At 32.2% G+C, this 15,584-nt stretch overlaps 2 protein-coding genes across 2 annotated transcripts; both read left to right on the forward strand.

Annotated features, from left to right (window-relative positions):
* Positions 1 to 1,427: 1,427 nt before the first annotated feature.
* LOC136078870 (uncharacterized) lies at positions 1,428 to 2,744 on the forward strand. Its single transcript, XM_065794686.1, has one exon. The coding sequence runs from the start codon at positions 1,428 to 1,430 to the stop codon at positions 2,742 to 2,744; it is 1,317 nt and encodes a 438-aa protein (XP_065650758.1).
* A 12,055-nt stretch (positions 2,745 to 14,799) lies between these two features.
* LOC136078871 (uncharacterized) lies at positions 14,800 to 15,360 on the forward strand. The gene has a single exon (XM_065794687.1). It carries the CDS (start codon positions 14,800 to 14,802, stop codon positions 15,358 to 15,360), a length of 561 nt encoding a protein of 186 aa, XP_065650759.1.
* The last annotated feature ends 224 nt before the right edge of the window (positions 15,361 to 15,584 follow it).

Consider the following 15,584-nt stretch of genomic DNA (forward strand, 5'->3'; position numbering starts at 1 on the left):
ACGACGTAATATAAATTGGTTGTGCTATAAACACTTAGTTCTGTTCTAATCAGCAATTAAGTTTGTTTTAAAGTTTGCTAAAACTTGAAATATATTATTTTAATATCTTTATTATTATCATCATTATTATTAAAATTTTTATTGTTATTATTTTAATAATTGTAAATTATTAAAATTGACAATTATCAAATGACATCAATAGTGGCTGCTGCCGCAGCTCTCGACACAACTTGCGTATCAATAGTCGACGCAGCGATAAGAGATACCATGGCAACAACATTCACAAACAAAACATTCAACGAAAACTACAAAAACTGCGTCGCCGAAATGCTCAAGGTGGCATTAATCTCTGCGCTCACACCGATAATAAAATTGAATAAAGAAACCGAGGCTAAACTAACTGCCCAAACTTTACGATCTCAACAATAAACTGGAAGACAAGAAATCTATTACCTACGCCTCGAAACTCAAAGGAAACGCACCTGAAACAGTCAAACACAGAAACGAAATAATAAATATTGTTGCTGCCGAAAACAAAGACAGGCAGGATCGTTCCATGAACGTCATTGTGGTTGGTCTACCCAAAACCGAGAACAAAGACGACAAGACAAGCGTCACTGAGTTCATCAAGGCTTGTGGTCTTGATGACTTTACAATCAAACAAGCTCGACGCCTAAACTCAAGTAAAAAACAAACTGTTCATAACTCTAATATTATTCAAGTCTCTCTGGCAAACGAAATGGAACAAACCGCTGTTTTAAATCTCTGCAATCGCCATCAACTACAACAATTTAACGGAGTTTTCGCACGAGAAGACAGGACTCCGGCTCAGCAACAAGCGTTCAACGAAACTCGAGCTAGACTTAAAAAGAAAAACGAAGAGCTGAAAGATGCAGGGATTCTCGACCAACCGTTTCGGAATGTCATCCACAAAAGAACCGGTCAAATATGCTTTATTGATGTCACAATGTCAAACGAGCAAAAGAAATATGTGTCCGCCTCAGCAACTACAGCTCTCAACGAATATCGAAGAAGTAATACAGCAGCTACAACAAGCACCGCTCAAGAAAACTCGTCCACCTAAATAAAACCACACCAAAATAACGACCAGCATCCCTGTAATAAATAAAAATAATCTATCTCCTGCAAATCTCCGTTTTTGGGCCAACAATCCATGCTCGCTAAATAAAAACAAACGCAACGAAGCCATAGCCCGTTTACACAACTTAGAAGTTAAAAATACTCCTCACATTTTATTCTTCACCGAAACTTGGTACAACGGAACAAGCGACACGGTTATACCAGGCTATCAAATTCATCGAAGAGATAGAGACGGAAGAGGAGGTGGCGTGGCCATTTATATACAAGAAGAGATAACTACATTAGAAACCAATTTTGCACAATTATACTCAGACTCCATTGAACAAATGTGGCGCGTTATTAAGCTTGGCAACAACTCAATTCTTCTCGGATGTATACATCGTCCACACGACCTAAATGACGAAATTCTCAAAAACTGTATAGCATCTATCAAAGCTTCAAAAGCTGCCGCCCAAAGGTTAGAGTGTGATTTCATTATAATCTATGGGGACTTTAATTTTAGCAACACATTTTATGAGTATATTGAGATTGACGATGGCGTGGCGACAACAGCGCACGTGCTAAATGAACGACCAGGAGACATGAAATTTCAAGATTGCTTAAACGAATGCCTACTCACACAATTGATCACCTTCAAAACATATCGTAGTAACAGATTTTCAGAGCCGAACAGTACTCTAGACCTAGTAATAACAGACAAACCAGATCTCTTGATAGAATTAAAAGAAGAAGACTCGTTCGGAGACACTCCAATGGGACAATCTCATGCTCTAATCACGGGTCGATTTGTTCTGAACGACAAGATAAAAGTACCACCAATCGTGCAGCGAAAGCGCTATATCTGGAGCAGAGCCGACTACGCTAATTTCTCGCTAAAATTAAGTTCAACAAATTTGAAAAGCTTATTCGAAAACTGCTTAGCTAACGAATGTTACAATCTATTCCTAGAAGTGTACGACGAACTAGCAACAGAACTCATTCCGTCGACTACCTTGCCCTTCAAGAAGAAACACGAACCATGGATAACAGACGAAGTTTTAAAAGCTATTAGAACAAAACAAGAACTTTGGAATAAATATGTTGCCTCTGGTCGCCATACACATAGAGAGCTCAAAGACAAGCACAAAGAAGCATGCAGAAATGTAACCAAAACTTTGAGATTAGCAGTGTTAAAATATGAAGAGAACCTAGCTAATTTATATAAAAACGACCCTAAAAAGCTACACGCTCATATCAAAAACAAAACCAACTCAAAATATGTATTCAACTCCATAGAAACAATTGATGGAACAATTTCAACAGATCTTCAAATTATTTGCCCAACCCTGAACAATTTTTTCCAATCAGTATTTGTCAACGAGCCAAACGGACCTGTGCCGGAATTAGAACCCCGAACTGACAATAAATGTATATTAGACGAGAATATCTTTTCAATCAACGATATCCGTGCTCGACTCGCAACCCTAGACGAATCTAAATCTCTTGGTGTTGATAACGTTCACCCTCGTGTACTCAAACACTGCGCAGAAGCTTTCGCATTGCCACTAACATTAGTTTTCAAGAAATCTTTCTCAACCAGCACTATACCAGACCTGTGGAAAAATCTAACGTCACGCCCATTTTTAAGAAGGGAAGCAAACTAAGAGCATCAAATTATAGACCAGTTTCTCTCACATCCATACCATGCAAAATATTCGAGAGTATATTACATGAAAAAATAATGCTACACTGTAACTTAAACGGTTTAATAAGCATAGCACAACACGGATTTGTTCAAAGAAAAAGCTGTTTGACTAATCTCCTCAAAACTTGCGACTTCCTCACAGAAGCTGCACACAAGAAGTATCCAGTCGATATGATTTACACTGATTTTTCAAAAGCATTTGATAAAGTCCCACATAATCGCCTATTAAGCAAATTGAAAGCATATGGCATCAGCGGGAAAGCACTAATGTGGATAAATGCTTGGCTTAACAATAGACAACAGCGTGTTGTCATTGATACTCACTCAACTGCTAAAATATTCACATCAGATTGGAAAAAAGTTACAAGTGGCGTCCCTCAAGGAAGTGTCCTCGGCCCTCTCCTTTTCGTACTATTTATAAATGATCTGCCGGACAACATTACCAGCCAGTTCAAGCTCTACGCAGATGATAGTAAAATTATGAACATGATAAAATCGAATGAAGATATGCTAGCTTTACAATCAGACATTGATCAAGCCATAAAATGGTCTCACAAATGGTTGATGTTCTTTAATGTGGAAAAATGCAAAACAATGCATGTCGGTCGAGGTAACAGAAAATCTAATCAAGTCTATTCAATGACGAACACAGAAGGCACTCGTCAAAACCTAGAGGAAACTGAAACTGAACGAGATCTAGGTATTCTAATATCAAATGACCTCAAAGTCCGTGCCCAGGTAGAGTCTGCAGTCTCAGTAGCCTATTACAAATTGGGCCTACTAAAAGAAGTGTTCCGAAGCAGAAGCATTTATCTCTGGCGAACGCTTTACATCACATATGTGCGCCCACACCTGGAATTCGCTATTCAAGCATGGTCTCCTCACCTAAAAAAGGATATCAATATGCTTGAAAGAGTTCAGCGCAGAGCGACAAAAGTTTCCTCAATCAAACATCTCCCATATGAACAACGCTTAAATATATTTAGAGTGACAACACTAGAAGAGAGAAGAGCTAGAGGAGATCTTATTGAAGAGTTTAAAATTATAAATAAAATTGATGATGTTAACTTTTTTGTTCCTCAAAGGATCTCTAACAACGTATATTGCAGGAGGAGTCACAATAAACAGCTACACAGACAAATTGTCAGCGATTGCGAAGAGCGACATCACTTTTTTACTAATCGTGTCACACCGTCCTGGAATATGCTACCACAGGAAGCAATTGACACTCACTCGGTCAACTTATTCAAAAGTTTCCTATCATGATGGGCATCTTGTCTCGTTGACAATTAGCCCTACACATTAGTTAGTATAGAGATGCCTGGTGTTGCATCTCTTCGTCAATATACTTTATAATCAATGATTGACTAATTTATAGTATTATTGAATTTGTAAAAACATAAAAAAAAAAAAAAAATTATAATTGATTGTAAATTTATTGATTCTAAATAAAATCAAATTCAAAATTCATATTAAACAGACATTTAACATGTTTAAAGTAAAACTCTAAACATTGAACCCACGAAATATAAAAGCTTTGGCATCATATCAACTTGAGGTAATTATGCCTGAATCTAGTTTCATCTTACAAAAAAAACAATTAATTCCTTAGTTCATCATAGCAAAGAAAAAATTTTAGTCAGAAGATATTTTTTGGGTTGTAAAAATAACTAGATACAGCAAAAGTACAATTTATAATATATAATAAAATGAACGCCTTAAAAGAACAGGTAATCAAAGATCTATTCAAGCTCTTACAGGAAAAAGTAGTCACTTTTACCTGTTAAACCTTCACACACCTCAACCACAACCTAGACAGTCTGAGCCCATACCATCACCTTGACCGGTATCGAGACAGCGGTCCACATCTATACCTAGACCTCTTACAAAAATTGAATAACCACCTAATTTGAGACAAAAACCTACTGATAAGTGATTCAAGATTTTTTTGGAAAAATTAGTAGATATTTGGAAGAAAATGACAAATTACTAGATTTTGAGATCAACAAAAAAACTGGTCAATTTGCAAACTATTCAGCAGAATTACCACAAGGTCACAGACTCGAGTCCGACGTTTTTGTATTTATAAACAAAATGACACACAATATTTTTAGAAAGTAAAATTAAGAAAGATGGACAAAAAGTTACATTGATTCTTATAGCTGAGATTGAAAAAGCAGCATTTAATATTGAAAATGTTTCGATCAAAATGAATGTTCTAAAACTATAAAACAGACTGTTTACTTACGCTCAGATGTAGCTACTATCCTTAATAAAAATAACATTAAGGATTTGCTTAAAACTGCTCTAGCGAAAATTAAAAAACTACTTGAAAAATTTATTAACGAGGTTTGCTCTTGAGTTGCTGCGAATCATTACACATCGTGTTTACAAAATATAGTCCACTCAGAGGTAAATTGTATGAAAAAGTCTGGTTACATTCTAAAATGCTATCTCATAAATGTAAAAAAAAAAAAAGAATTAATGCTTTGAGTGGGCTGTTCTTAGCGCAATATACCCTCTTAAAGAACAAAACAACAAAGTATAGCCAATATGTCAAAAAGATAAACTTTAAATATATTAAGTTTTTGGTTAAAATAAGTGATAATAAAAGGTTTGAGCAACAAAACCTAACACTCTCAATGTTTTTGTATGGGATAAAGATTTATATCCCTTTTATATTAGTAATGAAATAGATAAAATTGAAATGAACCTTTTATTTAGGCAAGATAAAATGTCTCTTTGATAAAATCTGACATCTGTCAATGATAAAATTATGTTTAAATTAAAAATCCAGCTAAAATGCTATACTATAATGGTTGTTAAAAGGCAGTTAAAAGTACCCATGTCGTTCATGCCTTTATGTATTTAGTAGCTCTGAGTTCTTGGAAGCTCATTGTAAGAATTGCCTTGGAAACGGAAAAAAATGCTCAGCGCACAGTGTTGCCTGAGTAAGCAAAGATGATGTTTGCAAATTTACAAATTGTTACAAGCAGATGCGAGTGCCGTGCATTATCTATGTTAACTTTGAAGCATTAAATATTCTTGTAGAAGGCGCTCCTGATAATCCAGCTAAAAGCTTAATTTGATTGATAAGGTAATCTAAGAGATTACTATTTTTACCTTATTACGCTCTGAATGAGGTAAAATAAAGGGGGTAAAATAAGCAGTATTCCAAACACTCTTGAGAAGTACATGACTTTTGGCCAAGGTCAAGTGCAATTCATTGATAGTTTGCAGTTTATGAGTTAATCTCTTGACGCTTACGTTAAAAACCTTGAACTAGACGATTTAATTATAACCCAAATTGGATTAACTGATAGTAAAATAAAACTATTGAGGTTTAAAGGTGTTACATATACGTGAAAAAACCCATACAAAAACGTTACATTTACTGAATGTGAAAAACTCGTACCCAACCTAGGAAACAAAGAAAAATTCATTGAACATCGAAATCTCAAACTATTTCAATCACTTGGAAAGCAAATCTCCAAAATCCACAGAGTTATTAAACTTAGTGAAGAACAATGGATGGTTCCCTATATTCAGATGAAAACTGATTTAAGAGCTAAAGCTAATACAGTCTTTGAAAAAGACTTCTTTTAGTTAATGAAAAATAGTCTGTTTGGTAAAATAACGAAAATCCTTCGTAAACAAATACACGTTGACCTTGTTTGCGGAAGGGATGAAGATTGATTAAGAAAGCTTGTTGCTGACCCAGCCTACTTATCACATATAGTATTTGATGATCTTACTGCTATTTACAGCACGAAAACTAGATAAAATTGAATCGACTGATATATATTGGAAAGGCTGTCTTTGACCTCAGCAAGCAACTCATTTATGTGTTCTGGTACCACCAGATTAAATCAAAATATAACTGAAAAGCTCAACTAATCTACACTGACACTGATAGTTTAATGTTTGAATTGGATAGTAAAGACATTTACAAAGATATAGAAGAAATTTTTGAACATTGCGACTATCCAAAAGATCATCCATGTTTAAAGGGTCTAATAAAAAGGTTGTTGGAAAATTCAAGGACGAATGTAATGGCCGCATTGATTTTAAATTTGTTGGCTCACGAAATGTACTCAGTTCTCGAAGCTAAACGAAATAATAAAATGAAAGCAAAAGGACTCTGTGGAACTGTTGTTAAAAAAGATCTCAAACACGAGCCATGCAAAAAGTGTCTTAAAGATCAGAATAAATTAAAACACACTCAGGTTAGGATTAGGACCGAGGGACACCAAATCAGTGTATACGAGTAAGTTAAAATATCTCCTCTTGACACCAAATAATTTTTTTTTTTTTTTTTTTTTTTTTTTTTTTAAATATTTTGCCGTTTAAAAATATTACAATAACCAATTATATTTTACAATTTTTACATTAGTAACGACAGGACTTCTAGAAGATCATGTGGATCTTGTCATGAAGCCCTTTACAATATATGGTTAATTTTTGATAAAAATACAATGTCTTAAGTGAAATAATAATAATAATACAACTTTATGCAAAAACATGTAAAAACCAAGATAAAATTTTAAAAAGCCAAGATTAAAAAATAAATAAAATATACAAAATAGAACAACAACGAATAAACAAACAAACAAAATAAAAAAACAATTAAAAGTAAATCAAAATATTTTCAATTAAAAATATAATTCTTTTAAGTTTTTGTTTGAATGAGGCAAAAGTCAGTTGGGTAGAAAAATCAAAATTTGGTAAGACTATTTTGTTCCAGAGATAAGGACCTCGATAAGAAACAAAAAACTGGTCTTTGCTTTTATGGCAAAAAGGGGCAATAAGATTGTTATTAATTCGAAGATTATATTTGTTTTTAGGTTTCATACAATAAAGATTTTGTAATACGTTTGGCAACAAATTTTCTCTACATTTAAACATGAAACATAAAATGTTAAAGACATTTTGTTGATATACATTTAAAATATTCATTTCTTTAAAAAGTTGTTTTGTATGAAAAAACCGATTTTTAAAATTTATTGCGCGAGCTGCGTGTTTCTGATGAAGGTAAAGAGATTTTAGTTTTGTTCTATGAGTGCTTCCCCATATAATATTCGCGTAGTTTATATGACAATGTATAAATGAATAACATAATTGTGTTAACTGGTGTTTACATAATACATTTCTTGCTTTATAGAGAATTCCAATGCATTTAGCGATTTTATTGGAGGTGTTATCAATATGATTTCTCCAAGATAGATTCTCATCAATATATACTCCAAGAAACTTAGTAACTTTTTCTCTTTTTATTATTATATTATCAATTAAAAGGTCTGGCATGATATGAGGCAGTTTCTGTTTTTTTGAAGGTGGATAAAAAAGTGTCCATTTAGTTTTTTCTATATTTAGAGACAATCTATTTTGTTTAAACCAAACAGATACTTTTTTTAATTCATTTGTCATATTAGTAAAAAGCATATTAATATCTTTATGAGACAAAAACAAGTTAGTGTCATCTGCAAAATTTATTGTTGTTAAGTTTGATGATTTATGAAGATCATTTATGTATATTAAAAAAATAAGTGGACCAAGTATGGATCCTTGTGGAACACCATATGTTATATTCATTAATAGATGAGATATAGAATCTTTATTGTAAACAAACTGTTTACGGTTAGTAAGATAACTTTCAAACCATAATAGGGTTTTATCTTTAATACCATATGATATTAGTTTTTTTAACAGAATTTGATGATTGACAGTATCAAATGCCTTAGACAAATCAATAAGTAGTAAAACAAGAGTCTTTAAAAGAGTCAGTTATATTGCGCGTTAGTTGAAGAATGGCATGCTCGGTTGAATTATTTTTTTTGAAACCAAATTGGTTTTCGTATAGAATTTTATTTTCAACAAGATATGAGTAGATTCGGTTGTACATTATTCTTTCTAAAATTTTTGAAAAAACTGGAAGAACTGAAATAGGGCGATAGTTTGTTATATTTGTACGATCCCCCGTCTTAAAGATTGGAGTTACTTTTGCTATTTTTAGTTTATCTGGAAAAGACCCTTGTGCAATCGATGCTCTGAAGATTTTATAAAGAATGTCTTTTATAACATTGTAGGAATCAATCACAATATTTGTGTTAATATCATCATACCCAGTAGCTTTATTACGTTTTAATGACTTAAAAGCAACCTCAAATTCATTAAAAGTTAACTCAGTATAATTTAGATTAGAGCTTATTGATGTTTCGAACTCATCAACAGATTTATCTTTAACGAACGAAATACTATCGCTTAATTTTGTACCGATAGTGGTGAAAAGCTTATTAAATTCAAATGCAATAATGGATCCTCTAGATGGAATAACAACTTTGGAATACGGGCATTAACTTATTTGAGTACTCCATCAGGAGCTAACTAGTAGTAGTAGTAGTAGTAGTAGATGCTGTAGCCGCCCGAAGACGACGAGTGTGTGTATTAATAACACACTTAGACAGCCGTGTCAGTATTAATTTTATTTAAAAGGAGCCAATTGTCTAATTGTGCTTTAAAACTGTTTACTGATCTTGCATTGACTACATCTTTAGGTAGTTTATTTCATGGTTTTGTTATTCTGTTAGTAAAGAATGAGTGTCTTAAGTTGCACTTTGTTTTTTTTGCGTTCAAACCTGACACCGTTTCCTCTAGATAATTGAAAATCATTAGGCTTGAAACCGTTTAAAAAGTCCACATTTTCAATCTTATTTATTAACTTATAAGTCTGGATCAAATCTCCACGAAGTCTGCGTTCACATAATGGGCTGTGGCCAAGAATCTCCAGTCTTTCCTCGTATTTCATTTTTGCCAGAGTCGGATTGAGTCTCGTAGCCCTGTGTTGAACTTTCTTGAGCAGTTCTATTTCTCCTTAAAGCTGAGGGGACCACACTGGAATCGCGAATTCAATTATTGGGCGAACAAACGTCACGTATAAGACTTTAAGAGTCTGCACATCCAGTTTCACAAATGTGTTTTTAATCATTCCCAGCATTTTATTTGCCTTCGAGCTGCAAGACATACTTTGCTGTCTCAATTTCATGTTTGCTGAGAATAATACGCCTAGATCTTTTTGAATAGTAGTTTGTCCTAGGACAACATTATCCATAGAATAATCGTGTTTTGGATTGTTACTTCCATAATGTATTATTTCGCATTTTTCTTTATTGAATTTCACTAACCATTCTTTAGACCAGTCCCAAGCACTGTTTATATCTCGTTGAAGACTGTTTATTTTCTCTATTGAGTTCACATCGATCATTATTTTGGTGTCATCTGCATAGAGCTTGGCTACATTTTGTATTCTATCCGGCAGGTCATTTATGAACAAAACAAACAATATCGGGCCAATTACCGATCCCTGCGGAACTCCGCTGTAGATATTGCGCCAGCTCGAAACAGTATCACCGTTGACTACGCGTTGCTTTCTATCTTTTAAAAATTCCTCTAACCACTTTAGCAGCTTTCCTGTAATTCCATACGCTTTTAATTTTAAAACGAGTCTTTTGTGCGGCACTGTGTCGAAAGCTTTCGCAAAGTCTAAATAAACCACATCTACCGGACGGTTCAGTGCGATATTTTCTGTTAAATAATTCACAGTTTCCATGAGATTTGTCGTGCATGATCTAGATTTAACAAATCCATGTTGACACTTCGATAAAAATTTATTGTTCGTAAAATGTGCCAAAAAAGAGTCTTTTATTATGCTCTCCAGAATTTTACACGGCACAGAAGTCAGTGATACTGATCGATAATTATTCGCTTCTAGCTTACTGCCTTTGTTCTTAAAGATTGGGGTAATGTTCGCAAATTTCCATTGCTTAGGTAGTTCGCTCTTATCAATCGAAGACATAAATATCAATGTTATTGGCATTGCTAGTCCTTCAGCGTAATTTTTTAAAATGATAGTACTCAACTAATCAACTCCACATGATTTCTCAATGGATAATTTGCTTAATCTTGTTACTGCGTCACTGTAATTAATTGCACTCTCGTCAAAATCTAAATATTTACCCCACATCTCGATCCGAATTCTGCTAATACTTGGTCGTCCTCTCTAGTGAAAGAGTTTTGAAAATTTTCGTTTAAAAAGTCAACAATCTCACTAGTCGTATTTGTAACATTTCATTCAACGTTTTTTATCGCTTTAATTGAGCTCTTTACATTTTGTTGATCGTTCACATATTTAAATAGTATCTTCTTGTTTCTAATCGATTTGTAGACCAGTTCGCGTTCGTATTTTTTTCTGGCTTTTCTCGTTTCAATTTTAACTGTTTTACACAATTCTTTGTATTCGTTTACCAAATTTTTGTTTTTCCCATTTTTGCAACAGTTTAAATGTCTCATTCGTCTTTTGTTCTTCACAAGTTCTTTTAGTTCATTGTCAATCCAAAAAATTCTTTTACGAGTCCTGTTTTTCGAGCTGTGACACGGTATATATTTTTGACAAGCTTCGTTAACATAAAAAATGAGCGTGTCGTACATCTCCTGGACATTAATTGCATCAAAAATGTTTACCCAGTCTGTATTTGTAAAAAATTTGTTCATTCCTGCGAAGTCAGCTTTTTTTAAAATATATTTCCGATTGCTAGCTACAGTTTTTGTCTCATGGTGATTGAGTGCATATTTAAAACAAATTACAAGATGTCCTTTGCTTATATTCCCTTATACCGCATTTGTCTCAAACTTGAAATAATCTTTGTTCGTTTACTGTGAACAGTAAATCCAATGTATTCTCGTACGTTGATTCGTTTAGTTGAAAAGTAGGTATCGCGACGTGCTGAATTAGAAATTCGTCGTTTATTATTTCCGAGAAATGATATTCTATCAAACTGGGTTCCATCTAGAACAAGTTATTAATTCTTCACGAACAAATTGTCTATTTTGTCCACAAACAAGATGATAAAGGCTAGGCTCTGAAACAGTAGCAGCCATTTTGTTAGTGATAGGTTCAGCGTCTTTTTAGCGGCTAGCGACGTCAACACCAATTAATGCATATTTATAGATTTATCGACCAATTTTGTCATGAGATAGATAAAGCAGATCAGCCTGGTAAACAATATAGGAATGAGTTTCGTTTACCATTGTTCTTGGTATATAAGTAGGAAAAGAAAAAAAATTATCCATATTGCTGGCTTTTAAAGTCATTTACCAGCTTGTTTGTCAGAATCTATAGCATAAAAATAGACGGTTTATTAAAAAAAACAAAAAGCAAAAATCTCATTGAGGTAATTAAAGATAATGAAGAAAAATTTAATAAGGATTTTTCTGAGCTTTTTTGAGCTTTCTTAGCGGCAAAGAAAGGACAAACATCTGTTCAAGATTCGCAAGAACTGAGGTAGTGGTGTATTGGTAGAGCACTCGCTTCATAAGCAAGAGTTTCCGAGCTCGATTCCCACCAAGTCCCTGATAGTATGGCGCTCAACTTGTTTCTCCGCGCAGCGGCCTTGTTAGTCAAGGTTCGTGTTTCGGAGTTATAGAGTTGAGAAAGGGTTATAACAACAAGTAGCCTCTTCATCTTTAGTGGCCTTCTCGGTCTTGGGGAGGCGAATTATAAACAAAAATTGAAGTATTATTTACTACATGTAATAAATATTTAATAACTACAATGAATTTAACAACATTTATTTAACAACTGCGCAAAATTAAGATGGTCAAATTTCTAAACTTGTTTATTTTCAACAAATGCTATTGATTTTTTTCAGATAATATAAAAAAAATTATTAATAAAAAATTTCACATTTACACCCAAGTTTTGTGTTGCAAAACCTAAAAAAAAGTGAAGAGATTTATTGATAGCTCTTCAGATAATGGTAGATCCTATGAAGGCTCAAACTTTTAGTGTTTACTTATAATCTTGATTAATTGCTACAGAAACGTTTGAAAGAGCGCGTTCTCAAAATGCACGCGGCCATTGGAGAAAGATCTCTAAAACGAGTTAAAACTTTTTTCCTTTCGGAATTTAATTATTAGTTTAGATATATTACATAAAGAATCATACTATGATAAATAATCATCGTTAAGATCATATTATAATTAAAGTAAGTATTTAAAAATAGTTATAAATACATATTTATTAGATAAAGTTGAAAGGATTTAAATTTTTATTCGATAAAGTAGAAAGGATTTTAATTTTTTAAATCGTTGATATTTTGTTTATTTTTAGTTTTTCTTTTAGCATTTTTATTTTTATTATTTTATTTATCAGAAGGAAAATAGAGGTATGGATGTTATTTTAAGTTGTACTAATGCTATTTCCATAAAATGGTTTTTACTACTTTGAAATTTCTGTGATGCTATTAACTATTTTTGCTCTTTTTTAGAAAATTTAGAAAAATAAATTAAAGTTGCGTCAGTGCCAACACTGACATGGCATGTCACATGTTATTGTATGTAATGGTTAAATTTGTTATGAGGATTACATTTCTTATGAAAAAAAAAATTAAGGTAAAGAGTATTGTTTGTAAATATATATTTTTTGTCTACTTTGAATCTTTTTAAATTTTCTCGCGTCATTTTTAAAATTTTTGTTTGCACTAGTTTATTGTTTGCATAAATGCTTTTTTGATATGTATGTGTATGTGGTAATAATGCATTATAGTTGTTTTATCAATGTGTTTTTATAATAACGTAAAGTGTTTTTTTATTGTTTGCGTATGTGTTAATATGTGTTTTATAATTATTTTAAAAATGTGTTTGAATATGTATAAAAATGTGTAAAAATATGTATTTAACCTTATATACATATATAAACACATTTAATGTGTTTATAGTTGGTACATATGTTTATAGTGTGTTGTTTCCGTGTTTTCAATGTGATGTGATTTGGTAAACGTGTAAAGCGAGATTTGTCAACTTTGCCAGCCAACTGATGTACTTATAACAGTGGGTTACATGATAGTGTTTAGTGTCAAACTGTTACTGCTTTAGGTCTAGCTATTTTCAAGCCTTTATTATTAATTATTCTAAAAATACATAATAATGTATTTTGATAACATTTTGCTTAATGTTGTTACTTATGTTCTGTTATATATGAATGTTGTCTTACTTAAGTTATGTTATATACATATTATATTAACTTATGGTGTGTGCTATTGTTGTGTGCCTTGTTGCGGTGATATTTTTATGTTATCTTTTGAGTTGGTAGACATTTGGCTTATCTTCATGTTGGTGTCTATTATTAAAAATCGTAAATAGGTAATTTTATTAAAAATCACTGCTTTTAATCATTCACTAAAAGCCTATAGAAATTATTTTGCCATATATACAATTTGTTTTATCTCAATTTGATTTTTTGTCTTTAGCGCTGTTTACTACATGATTTTGTTATAAATATTTTGGAATCATAATGTTCTAGCATATATATATATATATATATATATATATATATATATATATATATATATATATATATATATATATATATATATATATATATATATATATATATGCTAAAACATTATGATGTTCTAGCATATATATATATATATATATATATATATATATATATATATATATATATATATATATATACATATATATATATATATATTTTTTTTTAAAGTCATAAGATTTTTGTATAGCTTATTTTAAATGACAGTCTGTTATATATAAAAATTATTTGTGTGTACTATTTAGAGTAAAAAATAAATTATGTAGGAAAGATCGCAATCTTCAGGATATGTTTAAGATTTTTTTTGTTACTACTTTCAATTAAAAGTGAAGTTTAAATGGATGGTATTAGGCTAGAAGCAGATATTAGTTTAGAAAATGGAAATGTTAATAGGTAAGTTAATTGTCGCAGAAATGACAGAGATACGCTTAGGCAAGATGAAATTAATTATCGACAAAATGCTAGAAATGCTGCTCGGCAAGCAGCAGATAATTCGAATCCAAATGAGGAGAGCTTGGTTAGGTGAGTTGAAAATAATCGTCGCAGAAATGAAAGAAATAGGCTTAGGTAAGACGAAATTAAGAAACAACAAAATGCTAGAAATGCTGCTAGATACGAAAGAATGCATTGTATTGAAAGAAGTAATACTATACCAGATTATAATTATTTAGGAGAAATGAATTATATTTGTCAGCATTGTGGTACTAAGAAATTTCCTAATAAAACACATTTTTTACGTTGGCATAATGGAAAGGTAGTTTTGTCGCAACCTTCATCATTTCCACAAGTTTTAGAAGATTTATTTAAAGGACACTATGCAGATAGAAATGCCAATCTGAATTTTTTAAAATATATTAGAAATTATAATATCTGCCTTTCTTTTGCTTCATTTGAAGCTAATGTAGTTCAATCCATGAATCATGGGCCGCTATCTTTTAGAATATGTAATCAAGTTTTTCATCGTATAGGTAATCTAAGACCAAATCAAGATATTCCGCCGACATATTGTCAACTATTCGTCTATGATCCACTTGCAGCAGTAAATTTTAGAATGCAACAAGGCGTTAAAGATCTTTGCTTAATTGAGTTAATGTTTCGACTGCAAACTATTGTTAGTGAAGAAAACCCATTTTCTCTTGCAATTAAAAACATGGCTGAAGTGAAGGATGAAGAAATTCGTTGAGCAGCTCAAAAAGATCGCTCAGCGTCAGTTGTAATAATGTCTTTACTTAAAAAGCAAGATAGACGTTGCTATAATCTCCCTTCACATAATGAAGTTGCAGTTGTATTTGTTGGTGAAGATGGTGCACCACCTGCTTCCATGGAAGTTGTTATTTACCCAAGAGGTCATCCTCTTAAAACTATATCAAGTATGTCTGCCAACATAGATCATATGATTTATCCTTT

Source organism: Hydra vulgaris, chromosome 03, assembly GCF_038396675.1.
Source record: "Hydra vulgaris chromosome 03, alternate assembly HydraT2T_AEP".
Lineage (NCBI taxonomy): Eukaryota > Metazoa > Cnidaria > Hydrozoa > Anthoathecata > Hydridae > Hydra > Hydra vulgaris.

What these genes read in the sequence shown, in the direction of transcription:
- LOC136078870 (XM_065794686.1), top strand. Translation starts at nt 1,428, where the DNA reads ATGTGGCGCGTTATTAAGCTTGGCAACAACTCAATTCTTCTCGGATGT.
- LOC136078871 (XM_065794687.1), top strand. Translation starts at nt 14,800, where the DNA reads ATGCATTGTATTGAAAGAAGTAATACTATACCAGATTATAATTATTTA.